The sequence below is a fragment of the Centropristis striata genome, chromosome 15 (genome assembly GCF_030273125.1).
Source record: "Centropristis striata isolate RG_2023a ecotype Rhode Island chromosome 15, C.striata_1.0, whole genome shotgun sequence".
NCBI classification, from domain to species: Eukaryota; Metazoa; Chordata; class Actinopteri; order Perciformes; family Serranidae; genus Centropristis; species Centropristis striata.
This window is the reverse complement of record NC_081531.1, coordinates 34,099,235-34,115,971: the sequence shown is the minus strand read 5'-3', so window position 1 is coordinate 34,115,971 and position 16,737 is coordinate 34,099,235. Positions and strand designations below refer to the sequence as shown.

The window sequence follows — 16,737 nt, the reverse complement described above, 5'->3', positions numbered from 1 at the left end:
ACACTCTGAACAACAGTTTGGTCGTGACAGTTTTTGTTTTGAAAGGTGTGTGCTTCCGTTAGCGAGTGCATTTGAGCATGTTTTTCGGGGACAGAGGAGAGATGTACTGTTCAAATGTGACTCACCTATAATTCAGCGAATTCACCGAAGAGAAGGAGAACATGAAAGACAACCACTCAGTTTGTTTAGAAGCGCCGTCCAGTGCGCTCTGACTCACAGCAGTAATTGGAGGCCCTCGTGTTGGCAGCAGAGATCAACGTCATGGCAGCTTCAAGCCAGTGGAGGTGTAGGGCAGCAAGTGGGACAGCGGGACATGATGAGCGATGAAAGCAGAGCCGAGCTTTGCCAGAGCAGCAGAGGTGAGGAGCAGGACATGACCGGTGATGATTGTGAACAGGGTAGGGTCAGGGGATGAGACCAGGCAGGGAGGGAAGGATGAAAACCAAAAGGATTGAAGGCAGGACCGGCCACGACCACAGAGCTGTGGAGGAAGGTCATGCAGGTTACAGTTTGAGATCTCACAGCCCTCAGGAGAGAAATCACATTGATAAAGCACACTGTAAAAAATGTTTGTAAAAATTACAGTAAAACACTGTCAAATTGCATCAGAAATAGGCCGTAAAATTAAAAATGCAATATCACCGTAGTAGATGCTTGTAATTACCATAAATCAAGGAATAATGCGAAACTTTTAGACTGTAGAAAACACAGTTTTTTTCATGTAAAATGAATGGAGAAATATCATAATGTCACAAGGACACAATCACCCTAAAAATAAAGGCACTACTCAGTCTAAATTACAGTTTTTGATGATTTTTACATTTAAATTTACAGTAGAAAACTCCCTGTATTTTTTACGGTGAAATTCTGGCAACCACAGCTTTTTGATTTTTTTGTACAACATATACCCATGACACAACTCGACCAAACATCCGAACATAGACATGCATATACAGCCACTGGCAAAAGATTGTAAATAGGCAGAATAAAGATAACAAATTAATTAACAACAATGCTTAGAGAGAAAGGAGAAATATATAAAGGATTAATAAAAAATAGTAATTGAGGAGAATAAATAAATAATAATACTAAAAATAAATCTTAAAAAAAATAATTTCTCATAAAATACCAAGAAGGGGCGCCATATTTTGTAAAATTTATTCTCTGATCCCCAAATAGTGTATCTAATCTTTTCCCTCAAGAGAGAAATCACATTGATAAAGCACACTGTAAAAAATGTTTGTATAAATTACAGTAAAACGCTGTCAAATTGCATCAGAAATAGGCCGTAAAATTAAAAATGTAATATCACCGTAGTAGATGCTTGTAATTACCGTAAATCAAGGAATAATGCAAAACTTTTAGACTGTAGAAAACACAGTTTTTTCATGTAAAATGAATGGAGAAATATCATAATGTCACAAGGACACAATCACCCTAAAAATAAAGGCACTACTCAGTCTAAATGACAGTTTTGGATGATTTTTACATTTAAATTTACAGTAGAAAACTCCCTGTATTTTTTACGGTGAAATTCTGGCAACCACAGCTGCCGGTATTTTACCGTAAATTAAACCGATTTTTTTTACAGTGCAGACACGGCTGTTGAGATGCTGAATGGTAAACAGGTGAGTTTCAGTATGAGTTTTAAAAATAGGCTGTTTCTCATGGCGCTAATACAGTCAGACAGACTATTCCCAGTAGTGGTGGAAGAAAACCTCGCTGCCAGCTGAAGTTTTATTAGTTCTTCTTACACAGAATTATGAGATCAGTGTGAAAAGACGGGCATTGGGCAGAGCCTGGCAGCGAAAATTATGAGTCCTACGATGGCGAAAGCTCAGCAGCGTGGTTATTAATTAGATGATGCTGCAGCTGTCGTACTGTTGTAGTTTCATGTCAACAAAGGGACAGATGTGTCAGTAAAAGAGGTCTAATGGCTCCATGGCAGTCTGGCCTGGTGTTATTGTTCTCAGGGTAAGTCATAGTCTACCGCTATTTGAAACATTTGACTCTTTCCTTGTTTGCTCCTGCTTGTTGTCAAATGACCTGGAGAATATGATTCCATTATTCTATTTATTTGGACCCTTCATTTTGTTTTCTTTTATAACATTTAACCATCTGAACCCCAACAAGCTGTTTCAGGGCGTTTTTTTTCTCTTTTTTTACATTTTACTTACTGTGGCCTTGTATTTCTTTTTCTTTCAATGGTCTTTTTATTGATGACAAAGTATGTATAAAACAATCACTGTACAGGGAGAAGATTTTTGATTTTTTTGTACAACATATACCCATGACACAACTCGACCAAACATCCGAACATAGACATACATATACAGCCACTGGCAAAAGATTGTAAATAGACAGAATAAAGATAACAAATTAATTAACAACAATGCAACAATGAGAGAAAGGAGAAATATATAAAGGATTAATAAAAAATAGTAATTGAGGAGAATAAATAAATAATAATACTAAAAATAAATCTTTAAAAAAATAAAAATAAAAATAAAAGGGGGGGGGGGGCGAAGCTACTCAGAAATTATTGTTGAAGGTTTCTCATAAAATACCAAGAAGGGGCGCCATATTTTGTAGAATTTATTCTCTGATCCCCGAATGGCGTATCTAATCTTTTCTAAATTCATGCAGGATATCATGTCTCTGAGCCAATGTGAATAGGAAGGAGGAGCTGTGTCCTTCCACTTAAGTGAAATAACTCATCGGGCTAGTAAAGAGGCAAAAGCTAAAAAGTTGAGCATAGCTTTAGATAAGTTCAAATCTGGAGCGATGCCAAAAATACCAGTCAAGGGATTGGGCTCAATTTGATGATGAAGGATTTCTGATAGTGCATGGAAAACCGATGTCCAAAAGTTACCTAAAGACCGACATGTCCAATACATGTGGTAAAGTGAGTGGCCTTGTATTTCAATGCAATATATAAAATATATAAGTCCTGCAGCTCTGTGGGATCAGCACAATCATGGCTAGAAGTGGCAACATCTAAAAAATGTCTCTTGTTCAGAATATCACAGTTATAATGACATGAATCATAGGAAAAAAAAACGCAAGCTGAATTTCTCTGATACATTTTTTTTTTTAATTGGAATAAAATAGAAATTATACATACAACACTTTTTCAAGTGCCCACAAAAAATGAATCTCCATATATTGTACATATTGAACTATTTACATTTTTACAACCTCTCCTGTCCTCTCCTTTCTGTTCAGTGTAAACAGACTTTCAGTGAATATTTGTCACGTGGCTTCACAGTGTTGCTGAGGAGCAGAAATTATTGTTTTTTTAACAGGAACTAGTTATTCCAAACGGTTTAATTTTGGCAACATTTTAAATAAGATGTGTAGAAAAAAGTGATTTTGACAGAAAAATCAAAACCTAACCTTGATTCTGCTTCGTTTAGTTACTTTTCTAATGGAAGCATACGATTTGTTGAAGACATTGTCGGAAAGTTCAAATTTTAATGATCATGATGATAATGTCTGTTTTTAGAGTTTCTTTTTATGATTAACAGTGTATTTTTGGCGCTTTCTTAAAGAACTATGTTTAAAAAAATGCTGGGGTTCAGATCAAAACAACATCTTTACTTCTTTAAAATCTCCAGTATGTCTGATTGTTTAAACTCACTGACCTAAAACTGTAAATCCTAAGTCAGTGTTGAATTCCCAACTATATTAAGCAATAAACAGGGAATCAGTCCAACTTCCACATCCCTGTGAGGTCCCTTTTTATAGATACATCAAACCCATAGAAGAGAGCCATTTGTTTTCCAAACCTTAACATCTTAAGCACACGGTTCAAAGCACCTGCAGCCCTTTGAAAACATGTTCTGAATGATTTGAGCTCATTCAGTTTTGTTATGAATGCAATTTTTTTGCAGCTGTCATGGCAGCAAAATGTGAATGCACTCCTCATTATGTCAGCGCGTCCTCATAAACTGAGAAAAACAGTCTTTGTCACATGAATAAAGAACTTGAAAGTCAGTGTCAATAGCAGACAAAGTATTTTCTTGTTGCAGACGCTTCGAGACATTATCTGTGTGGTTAGTCATTGTGGACATGCAGTGATGATAAAATCTGAAAATATTTTGGGCCTTGGTCGCTTTAGGGGCACCTACTGGGTCGCCTCAGGTTGTCACAGTCCGGGAAACAAACCTGTAATCACATTTTTGTAAAATCAAGAGACATATCTTGTGCTTTATTGCTCAGAGTGAAACCACCAGGCAGTGTTACTTTTTATTCAATTTTCTTCCGGTGACAAAAGAGAAATCAGATTAGGTTAAAACCACGCTAGAGACAACCCATAACTTAAGGCAATCAATTAAAGTGTCGTGTTTTGTGTCAAATATGTCAGGAAGGTCCAACAGAATGAGGGCACCCACAATGTCAGCTGCTCAACCTTAACCCGTCAGAAACTTCTACAAAACACTGACTCTGATTCACCCGCAAGCCAGATTGGATGTTCTCAAAGATTTTTTAACAGATAATTTTGTTCATTTGTTTAAACATAACCCACTCTTAAACTTTGCCCCAAAAAGGTAAATTAGAAATAGGACGGTAGCTGCTAGGGGCAAAATTATCTAAACTGGTTTTCTTCAGCAGAAGCTTTATCACCACAGTCTCAAAAGCTTCTGGGAATATCTCACACTCTGAGGAGGAGAAGGAGGTGTTCAGAAATCTGCCCAAAGATCCAAATCTACCAAAGGTGTCGTTCAAAAAGTGACGGAAGAGCAAGAGCTCACCTCGTACACTTTGATTAGCATTTTTGTTCTAGAGTGAACTAAAAGCATTTGTCAGAAATTATTTGGAGATACCTCACATTTATGCAAAGAAACATTCCTGATTTAGACAAAGCAAAACAGCAGGAGAAAAACTTCTAAATATTTAATAATAATGCCTATAAAATATGTATTCATTTTCATGACTGATTAAGGTTCATTTATGATTAAAAATGCAATCAGATCATACCAGTAATTATCCAGTGCTTCTACACTGTTCTGAACTATCAAGGTTCAACTCATTCCCTAGATTTCCATTTTAAAAGAGCACCAGAGCTGAAAACACTGTTCTTACTGTAGAAAATGCAGAATTAATCATCTGAACCCCTGAAACATATGTTGTCTTTAAAAGAATGCCAAACTAGATCCTGTTAAAAAAAATTAAATTCTGTGAAGTCATGATTGATTCTGCTGAGACGAATGGTCATGTGACAAAAAATAACTGAAAATCAGACACAACTGCAGGCTGTTTACACAGAGCAGAGAGGAGAGGACAGTAGTTGTAAGTAGAGATTGTAAAAATGCAAATAGTTCAATATGAATAGCATGTGGAGACCCAATTTCTTTTTTCCAATATGCATGACACTGGTGGACACGTGGAAAAGTGTCATATGTATAAATTCCTTTTTTTTTTAATAATTTATTAGGGAAATTCAACTTGTGTTTTTTCATTTTTTTATATTTAATATAACTGTTATTCTGCACAAAATACATGTTTGAGTTGTTAACCCTTTGATGCACAACATGGGTCAAAAATGACCCGCATTTATTTCCCCTGTTATTTATTGCTTGCTGTGTGTTTCTGTGCTCTATCTTTTTATATCAACTTATTTCATGATTCAAGTATTCTTTAAATGTCTTGTTTTTGATAAACACAGATCATTATTTTCATTTTGCTTCTCATAATTTATGAAGAAAAAAGTTTTTGTATTATTACATAGCTAACTACTTGGCTAAGTAGCTTGCTAAGCTAACTACTTAGCCAAGAAGTTAGCTAAGTAGTTAGCTTAGCAAGCTACTTAGCTAAATACTTAGCCAAGAAGTTAGCTAAGAAGTTAGCTTAACAAGCTACTTAGCTAAAAAATGGATATGGCTCATTTTTGACCCATGTTGTGTATTAGAAGAGTAGTGACAGACAAAGGGATTCTATTCAAAATTAATAAAGGAAAAACATAAAAATTAGGATGTATGATGATCAAAAACAAACTAATTGAGGAAAACCTGGAATACTGAATGATGAATTATTGCAACGATATCGAACATAAAAACTCTGTCGGGTCACTTTAGACCCATGTTGTGCATCAAAGGGTTAACACACAATGAAAATGTGCTGCAGGACTTTCAGCAATTCAGTACCAGTGACTATAGATTAGGCACACAAAGAAAAAAGAGGTGAGAGTCCAGATAGTTTTTGAACAGCTCAGTCTTTGGTCTTGGTTTGAAGAGAGCTTCTTTTGCTCTGAGAAGAAGAGGAAGTAAAGGAGAAGAACAGAAGGAGCTGCTAAGCCTCTGCTCTGGGCTAATTTTGGCCCTGTAGTATCTATGTCGATTGTGAGGAGTCACAAGTACATCTCCACAGGCATTCAAGGGCACAAACATACTCGTGCAGATGCAAACACACTTTGTTGCTACGCCACACACATAAAAACACACATTAAGGCACATACACACCGCCTCACATGGTGATTTGACAAGGAGGAAAATAGGAACCTCTGTGTTCTCCGTGATGAGCAGCCTTAGTTCTGCTTCCTGCAACGCTGACTGCAAACTGTAAGCTCTGATTGTCTGCTCCTGTGCTTCACCGCCTCAAAGGGAGCGCAACTGATCTAAAAGAGAGCGCTGCGTGACCCATAGTCATGTGTCGCCATTATGTACAATAATAAATCACTTACACACTGAATAATCGTGCCATTTGAGCTGTTTAATTACACACTCAGAGACACAATTTCTTGCAGCCGCATATGTGTAGACACAGATGTGGATATCCAGATGTGCTCCCTGTGGCTGAGCTGATCAACCTGGAATAAGAATCAGCCTGATGAAGCTGTGATTTCTTCCCGCATCGCTGCAGTAAATTCGTATATCTTTACGCTGCTTCTCACGGTATTCCCACCACCACTCTTCTCTGACATTCTGCGTATAACTTCACAATAGCCTTGTTAATGAAACGTCTGTTGTGCAGGGGGAAGTCATTCAAGCTTGTTCGATCAACGTTAGCTTTAAAGGCCAGGGAGTTATCTTGTGTTGCTGCGGGGTGAAGTGGCGTTAACACCCCTGGAGACACCACACCACTGCAGCACCTATCTCTTACACAGAGAAGCTAGCAGGAGGGTTATCAGAAGCCATTTTGTAAGGCTCTGGTGAACTCAGCAGGGCATCAAAGCCCACAGTTATAACAACTTGAATCACTGACACTGATGCCTGAACTGACCTCCAACTGTCTGCAACTTAGTACATTTCAATTAAATTCAACTTTATTTATAAAGCGCATTTCATGCACAAGGCAGACTCAATGTGCTTCACAATGTATATACATAATTACAGTTAAAAAACAAAACAGAACACAGAAAAACAAACAAAACAAAAAAATCAATTACAAATTAATTGAAGAGTGCAGGCTATGCCATATTCACCACATATACACTTACTTACTCACACATGTGCACCCACTCCCACAACCACACATGCACGCACACAGTTCAACCGAATGCTGTTGAAAAAAGATAGGTTTTTAATCTGTTTTTAAAAATGGCTACTGATGTGGTATGTTTAACATTTGAGTTTATTCTGGTTTACAGTCCATAAATTAAAATAAAATTTGGTCTGGGGTGTATTTATGATGCTATGTTTTTAAACTATTTACTTTTTAAAATGGCAAAAGATTAAGTTTTGAAGACCTGAGGGCAGCAGAGAATGTTGATAATTTGAAAAGCAAACTCAGTAATAATAATAATTATTATTATTTTTGCTAATATTTTGTTGTCATTCGATCTGCAACCAGTACTGAGTATTGAGGAGATCTAAGATAGCGTTCTACCAGTTCTTGTTTTTAATGATTACTAAATGCTGTTCTTCTAAACACTATTAATTATGAAGCCCTTAATTGTTTGGTTTGTGAGTGGGCGGGCTGTGTGTGTGTGTGTGTGTGTGTGTGTGTGTGTGTGTGTGTGTGTGCGTAGCACTTTGTGTTCAATTTTAATTGTATGAAAAGTGCTGTAAAGTGAAGTTTGATTGATTGATATATAGGCACGATGAAAAATGACAGTAATAAGCATCTCATAGTGTTAATGGGATTAAAGGTGTATAATATATTGTTCTATTTCAAGTATTTCACAGTTGATCAAAGAAAGAATGCAGTTCCACCCATTGTTCAGTTTGGTGAAAACTGCAGTGTTTTGTCTGATTTTCCTCTCTGTCTGTCTTGTTTATTGTTGCAAGAGCTCGTGCCATTGATGATTTCAAAGAATCATAAATGTGAAAATCACAACAGTTCCCATGGAAACAGATTAAAAGCTTTCAGCGATCATGAGAGCAGACTACAGATGTGGGCTGAGGATATAAAGATATGAAGAATAAGGGAATTCCAGCAGCGCAGTGTACACTCGGAGTACTCTGTTTTTGACAGGGGAATTGATTTCCTAATTGAATGTGTTTGAGGATGGAGCAGATGTGGAGGAATTCAGATGGAAAGATATGCGAACGATGGAGGAGCCTTCAGGGCTTTCCCTTTTGCAGCAAAAGGCCCTGAAGGCATTTCTTTATTGCAGAGGCGATGTTTGAAGAATAAAGAGAGAGTGAGGAAAAAGGGGGGTCAATGTAAAGGCTACTACATGAATGTTGTTGTACTTAATTATGATTTCCTCTTTCTACCTTTTCAACCATATTTCCAAACTGCAGCTCTAACCAAAACGACCCCTCCGCCACCGTCGGCAAAGTCAGAGACTTGGCTTCCTTCCGCCGACACTTCCGGATGGGTTTCATGACCATGCCGGCCTCCCAGGACCTGTCCCCTCACTCTTGTGCCTCGGCCATGGCGCCGCGCTCGCAGTCCTGCCACGCTGTCGGCGCCGGCGATACAAGTCTGGAGAACGGAGATTACTCGGACACCCAATCCCAGCACGGCGGCCGCTGCCCCCCAGCCAAACCCAAACGTCACCCCAGCACTCGCCTCAGCTCCTCATCCTCTGACGGCAGAGGACTCATCGACACGCCGCCACCTTCCTCATCCTCTCACTCACAGGCCAAACACTCAGAGAAGAAAAACGGTAAGAAATGTGATTTCGGGTGGACATTCTACAAAGAAAATCATCTTTTCATCTTTTGATGACATGCATGTTTTTTTTCTTCTGCAGCCATGAAGAAGTCTGACTCTGGAGAGCTTGGAGGAAGGAAGGTGCCTCCTTTAAAGCCCAAGAGAAGTCCCAGCACCCAGCTGTCCTTTGACCCTCTCCCTCCACGTGTGCCTCCCTCCGCCACATCCTTGCCGTTCCAGTCCGCAGACTCTCAGATTCAGACAGGAGACGGGGAGGATGAGCCGGTCTATATAGAGATGGTGGGCCAAGTGTTCACCAGAGACAGCCAGACGGCGACCCCCCACCCTGTCACCCCTGTGGCCACCACGCCTGACTCTGACTCGGACCAGAGTGAGGCCATCTATGAAGAGATGAAATATCCGCTGCAAGAGGACAGAGAGTCCCAGAGACACCTCCCTCCCAAACATGAGAAACTGAAAACCTCTAAACACTTCCATGTCACCCCTTCTTCCTCCAGCAGCTCCTCCTCTCTGCCTCGCCCCTCCTCTTCCTCTCCCTCCTACTCCAAACCCAAAGCTACTGTGTCCATCTCCCATTCGTCTCCCTTGCCGTCATCTGCATCCTCAACGCCGGTCCCCCAGGTCCTCTCCGCCAGTCCACATACTCCACGGGCTCCCACTCCCTACCTGCTGCAAGGGGGTAAATCTGAGGCCGAGTCCAACACGAAGATCCCGGCGCCTTTCCCCAATCTGCTACAGCACCGGCCCCCACTGCTGGCCTTCCCTCAGCCAGCAGCAGCCTCCAGCGGGGTCGGGGTGCAAAACAAGTCCTCTTCTGCGAAAATGGGAACTCAAACGTCCAGCGTGACAACTCAAGCCAGCACCTCCTCCTCAAGTTCTTCTAATATCACCTCGTCATCCGGCTCCAAGGAGTCATCGGGAGGAAGTGCATCCCAGCAGGACAAACACAGCAGAGATTCCCAGCTTGGCCCTGCTCCCGGACTGAGAGCCAGGAGCCACTCCACGCCGCTGCCTCCCTCCTCCAAATCCACCTCCCCTTTCTCCCATCACCACCACCATCCTCACCATCGCCCCTCGCACTACCATCATTACCGCAAGCCAGAGAGAGGAGATTCTCCGGCTCCTATCAAGGGCGGTTCTCAGAACCAGGCCACAGTCCAGACCCAGACCTCCAGTACAGGCAAAGAAGGCAAGTCTGTCAGCTTCCTCTTGAAGTCTGACAAAGGAGAGCGGGATAGGGATAGGGACAGGGACAGAGACAAGGATAGGGACAGGGATCGAGACAAGGATAGGGACAGAGACAGGGACAAGGATAGGGACCGGGACAGGGACCGGGACAGAGAAAGGGATAGGGATAGGGATAGGGGTAGAGACAGGGACAGGGACAGAGACAAGGAGAAAGACAGGGACAGGGATAGGGATAGGGATAGGGATAGGGATAAGGACAGGGACAGGGACAGAGACAGGGACAGAGATCGGGACAGAGATCGGGACAGAGACAGGGACAGAGACAGGGACAGAGACAGAGACAGGGACAGAGATCGGGACAGGGATGGAGGGCCGTACTCCCTACAGATGGATCATGCTCCCTCCACGTCTCAAAGCAGCACCAGCTCGACCCCGACGCCATTATCCTCATCCCAGCGTCCTCATTCTCGCCCCCATCTTCGCTCTCACACTCCTCACGGCCTGCCTGCGTACAAGCCTCCCTCTTCGGACAGCCCCTTGCTGTGGACCTACCCTTCCGGCGGCTTCCGGAGACCGCCGGCTTACGAGAGCCTGAGAGGAAGCTCTCAGACGCCGTCTCTGCAACAACCCTCCAGTCTCACCGGTGTAGGCGAGGGGGCGTCCAAGAGCAACGGAGGGTCTTCGTCCCACCATTCGAAAGCTGGCTTCATGCCCTGGGACAGCAGTGCTAGCTTAGCTGCAGATGAGGGATCTTACTGGCCTATGCAGAGGAAATTGTCCTTCAGCCACGGGAGCAGAGACACTGAGAGTAAGTCAGAGGTTATTTTGAATGTAGCATGAAAAGAAATCAAGCTTTTGCAGGAATTTGAGGTAAAATACTCTTTGAAATATTAATTTAATTCCTTCCCCTGTGTCAGAGGACGAAGGGCGTGCGTGGAATGGCAGTGCTGATGCTCTATTAAGGATGGATAAGGAGGACCTTTGCATGGGGTCCCGAGGAGGCCATTCAGGCATCCCAGTGCACTTCGGTGGTGCTGCCAGCAGGGCCCTCGGTCACAGTGAGTCCTTGGCTGGTGTAGACAGCAGCCCAGGTTTCAGAGCCCTGCCCAGAGTTGGTCTGCCTCTTCCCTGCCAGACTTTCCCTGCCTGTCGCAATGGAGGTGAGTTAGCATTTATAATCTTTTAGTCATAGCCTCCAGCCACATTTACATGGGGATTCTACTTCTCCTCTCCTCTCCTCTCCTCTCCTCTCCTCTCCTCTCCTCTCCTCTCCTCTCCTCTCCTCTCCTCTCCTCTCCTCTCCTCTCACAAAAAGCTGCCATTATTGCATCCCCTTTCACCGGAGTTAGCCTTGAAGCTTTGTCTCCTGTCAGTGTCTTTGCATCTGCACACAAGGCCCTTTCTTAGAAAACAGAGGGACGCGGATTACCTTGAGAATCAAAGCGATACTTACCTTGAAGCAGAGCCAATAAAATAAGCATTTCATAAACAAGCCCACATTTCTGCACACATGCATTCATGAGCCCCATTAGATGGTGTTTATAATGTACAAACATGGTTGTTTAAAACACTAATTTAATTGTGTTTAGTTTAGTTAAGTGATATTACAAGATAAATCAGTGAGAGAGTACAAACTCCACCAATGCTGCCTGTAATCATATTTCAGTTTCCCTCAATTACATCACTTCTGTCACTTAAGTGTTGCACTTATCTTCCAACCGTGCAAATATTCTGTAGAAAATTGAATCAAGATCATATTCTGTTTAAATCTGGATACACAATACTTCCCTAATAGTGGAAATTACAGATTAGGATCACTACCCAAATTAAATTCTGTGCTCCTGTAAGAATACATTTAATAAATCTGTTTACAAGATAATGTGAGATATCCAGCTGACAGACAAACATCAGACACATCTCTTTGTTAATGTGTTGCTCCAGTATTCATTGTCTCATATGTTACTTTATAAATGTCAAGTAGTTTAGAATATAACAAGCACACAATGTACAAAAGCTCTGTATGAAGTCACATTCATTGGATTAGCCATTCACAGCTTTGTGCGGTAAAATGAAAAGTTATTTTCCAGTGTTCTCACTAGCAGGCACACAGTGTAATGTTTGTTTCTTTACAGAAGTGGGGCGGCTGGGCCGCTCCTCCTCTGCTGCTGGAGTGAGACAGGTGGGTGGAGGAGACGTCCAGAGACAGAGCAGCCTACCAGCACGAGAAGCCCTGAATCAGGTTAATATAAAATACCCTGCACCATAACTTTAGACCTTTTCACTTCATTCATAGTCAATTTGGGAGCAAAGATTATTTTTGGTCTTGTTATTACTTCCCCTTCTGCTGGAGACAGTGCTCCTGTAGATCTATTTATAGCTGCTAGATATGCCCAGTGAGCAGAATAAGGCTCTGGCCTGCCTCAAAAGAATAAGAGCTGCGAAGGTATATGACGCAGGCTGATATGTAATCAAAAAATGAGAGTGGATGAGAGAACATGCTGTACTATGTTTTGGAGTGATGAGCTGCAGTCTTCTAGCAGCACATTTTGCCCAGATTCTGGCTGCATAGCAAGTGCTGACGCAGTTTGAGTGTGCTGCAGAGACTGTCTTCATGCGGCTGGTTGACCCTCCCTCAACCTGGAATAGATGAAGCAGCGCTGCATCCTCGTGGCTGTCCACAGCAACTGCAGTTTTTATTCAACATGTGCTAGGATTGCCAGTCACTGCAGGCAGCACTGCAGTGATCATGCAGGTTATTTAGACATTTAAAAACTATAATGCAGTTTTTAAAACGAGACATGAATTCACTTGCTTGACTTTTTTCCACAGCTGCATGGTCTGGCCCAGCCTCAAGTGCCCTGCAGTCCCAGCAGTCCCAGTGTGTCTCGGCAGCAGCAGCAGCTTCAGCTCCACCAGCAGCAGCTGCAGTTAAAGCAGCAGCTCCAGCAGCTTCAGCAACAGCACCACCTGCAGTTGCAGTTCCAGCAACTCGCCCAACTGGCACAGGGACAGCCTGCTGTCAGCGGGGGCACCACCCCGTCCGCAACGCAGAGCCAGAGAGACGGCAAGCTGCTGGAAGTCATCGAGCGTAAACGCTGCCTGTGCAAAGAGATCAAGGCCCACAGGCGCCCTGACAAAAGCCTGTGCAAGCAGGACAGCATGCCCATCCTCCCTAGCTGGAGACGGACACCTGAGCCTCGTAAGACTGGCACGCCACCCTGCCAGAGACCGCAGGCCGTGGTGTGGGACACAGCTATCTGAGGTGGAAAGACAGCCAGTACAGCACTGAAGAGAGACTAAACACACAGATGAGGTAATGATGGTGGGACAATTAATAAGAAAGGAGAGTTTTGAACAAATAATTGCCACAGAGGAACAGGAGAATGTCGCTCATATTGTGTGATAAACTGATCCGAGAAGAGTAATAAACGAGACTTTGAACTCATTTGGGGAAAAAAAACAAAACACACAAAAAAGCTGATAAAAGAGGTGAAGAAAGGAAGTATTACAATCAGACAAAATTAATCTCTTACCCGGGTGATTTGTACTTGCTCTGTACTATGTCCTTCTTGATGTGTTCTAATTGCCAATGATTTTTTGCCACAAAACGCCAGTATTATTGCCACAAAATGAAGACACCAACTTAATAAAGGGTGGGGTGTTTTCTTAGATTGGTGTTGCCAAATTTCCTCCTGACTACTTGAGACATAAAGGAATCATATATTTTCTCCAACATACACAGTTGTCCAACTTGCATAGAATCTGCTCTGTGGGTGAGAAAAGGCATTGATAAGTTATTGAAGTGTTTCTTGAAATCGTGAATGCATATGAGATGTCTTGGTATCAATAGATTGTCATTGTGGATGCAAATAATCACTGAGGAGTAAAAGCTACCTACTGTATCTGTTTGCATATTTGTAATGTAAATCTATTTACTTTCTCAACGTTTCTGCAATTTTATAGCAATATGCTCCAGACGCCGGAGCAACATAATTAAAAACTTGTGTCAACTAGCCTAACATACATATCTAAGACTTGAATAAGTCATATTTACTGTGTCATTCTCTGCATGTCACGATAGACATACAGTATTGTAAAAGAATATGTGTAGAGATGATCATGTCAGACTTTTTACATACAGCAGATCTTCACTATGATAACACGTGGTTGTATAAAAAGATGAATATATCGCTTCGGGGGGTTAGAAAAGTGGTGCACCAGACGTGCACATGTCCAGCCAAATATAGATACAGATCAATGGTACAAAAACTTCATCGCTCATGCTTATCCACAGTTGCACATTAGTGATTGTTCCACCACACAGAAAAACAAGCACTGACACCCATCAACACAGGCTGTACAATATGGTGCAACTGATAAGACTGTGAGTATTGATCACCTCAAACAGAATGCTGGAACAATCTGCACAAAACATGGTATACGCTTAGGAGAAATTAAACCCTAATGTACTGTAAATAGATATGTACAACTGTATTGAAAATGTAGCAATTATTTCCATTTTCATACTTGTAATCAATACATATTATGTAGCATATACTGTATAAACATAACTTTGTTCACTTGTTTTTTCTAAAAAGAATTAAGTACTTTATCTGCTGCAGCCAGTCCATGCATTACTTATAGTTCTACTAATAAACAGTAAGCCCTCTAAAGAAAGGCACAGTCCAACAGTTGTTTATTTATGCAAGACTCCCTTTAAGCTGTGTTATTGTTTTATTTATACCCTTTTTTCTACATTCATTTTTATTTGTGTACAGATTTCAACAGCTCGTTGTCTTGACATTTTGAATACTTTGCTGCTATCTTGAACTACTGGTGTTGTTCATTCAACTACATGGTGTTGACCATGAGAAACATTATTATTATAGTGGTTATTGTTACATATTTGTTTTATTTCTCAAAGCCACGTGAAATGAAGTTTGTACCTTGAAGAGTGAGCCCTTCTGTAATAGTATTAAGGCACTTGAATGTCTCTTGGTTGTTGTCGTTTTATGATAGTTAGCACCAAGCTGTACAGTACAGAAACACCCAGTGAAAAGAAGACCTATCTTTAAATGTTTGAGAGTCACTGCTTGGCCTTTTGTTTTAAGTTCCCACCTGCTCGTGTTTGAGGGTCCAGGTTTTTTCAAGCTTACTGAGTCCATTTTTCAAACAAACACAGGTCAGGTTGAAGGAAATGGGCAAGTGCAATGCATGCAGAGATTCCTTTCACTGAAAACGTCCCAATGATACTGACTATTGTGCCCAATTTAATTCCAGATACCAAGTAAATCACCTTACTATGATTCCTTCTCACAGACTGATATGGAACCCTAGGTATCATTTCCAGAATAGTTTACAGAAGCTGTTGGTTTTGTGTGTCTTCTAAAACAGTGGCCATTATATGAGTGCCATACTATATTGATATGGTAAGATACGGTGTACCTTGGAAATCACTGTAGTGCTATATTTGCATTGATATTGTCATTAAAAATAAATTTTATATAATGAACTTTACACAACAAACAGGATTTGTGCATGTTTTCATCCCTCGTGTTGTTTTACAGTGGAGGTGGTGGGGAAGTGGACATTATGTTCCCACTGCGCTGCTGCAGCAGGTGTTGCAGCACCCTCGGTGTCCATGTGAGGGCGCTACCTTCACTTTCCACTGCTGCTGGTGAGGCTCCATGTGCAAAACTCAGCATCATCACTTAAATATAGCAGCACTCACTAAAGAGAGCAATCCGTCAGACCTTAACCAATAGTTTGGACTTTAAAAAGTTAGAAAGAGCTGCTTCACTTGAATAAGCTCTGGAAAAATGTTAATTTACAAGTTGTGTTACATTTTAATTTAGCAACTTGTAAGAAAAAATATTTATAATTTCTCTCTAAATTTACCAAATATTTTTGAAAAATCTAATTTAAAAAAAACATGTTTGAGTATCTACATTATTATCTGAAAAGTTTGTTTTTATTGTGACTACAAATTAATTAGTAAATAAATAACACCCCTGTATGATTTAATATCAATAAGATGCTGATTTCAAGATAATTCATCTATCACAATAGGGGCTGCAATTTGTCACACAGACACTTAAAAACAATTTATATTCATTTATTTATATCAGGGTGGTATTATTTATATTTTATTTTATATTATTCATTATGTATTTATACTAGCGAGAGATATACTTGTTTTATTATATAGATTTTTTATGTTTTATGTTTTTGTTTATATATATTTATATCAAAGATAAAAGACATAATTAATATATTTATATATGGAAATAATTTATTTTTATTTATATACATATTTATGGTGGATATATATATAATTAATTTATAATATTTATATTTTCTGTATTTTATCAGAGGGATAACATTTTTTTTAAAAATTTTACTTTTTATTTATATATATATATATATATATATATATATATATATATATATATACCACGAATATCAGAGTAGCATAATTAATATTTA

At 40.6% G+C, this 16,737-nt stretch overlaps 1 protein-coding gene across 1 annotated transcript in view; it reads left to right on the top strand.

Moving 5' to 3' along the window:
- The window catches only part of LOC131986438 (neuronal tyrosine-phosphorylated phosphoinositide-3-kinase adapter 1), a 45,456-nt gene extending 29,693 nt beyond the window's left edge, over positions 1–15,763 (top strand). The window contains exons 3-8 of the mRNA XM_059351393.1: positions 8,688–9,055; positions 9,143–10,429; positions 10,538–11,059; positions 11,169–11,411; positions 12,384–12,490; positions 13,081–15,763. Coding sequence (XP_059207376.1) covers positions 8,688–9,055; positions 9,143–10,429; positions 10,538–11,059; positions 11,169–11,411; positions 12,384–12,490; positions 13,081–13,512 — 2,959 coding nt within the window. The 3' untranslated portion in view covers positions 13,513–15,763. The remainder of the gene's footprint in view (positions 1–8,687; positions 9,056–9,142; positions 10,430–10,537; positions 11,060–11,168; positions 11,412–12,383; positions 12,491–13,080) is intronic.
- The last annotated feature ends 974 nt before the right edge of the window (positions 15,764–16,737 follow it).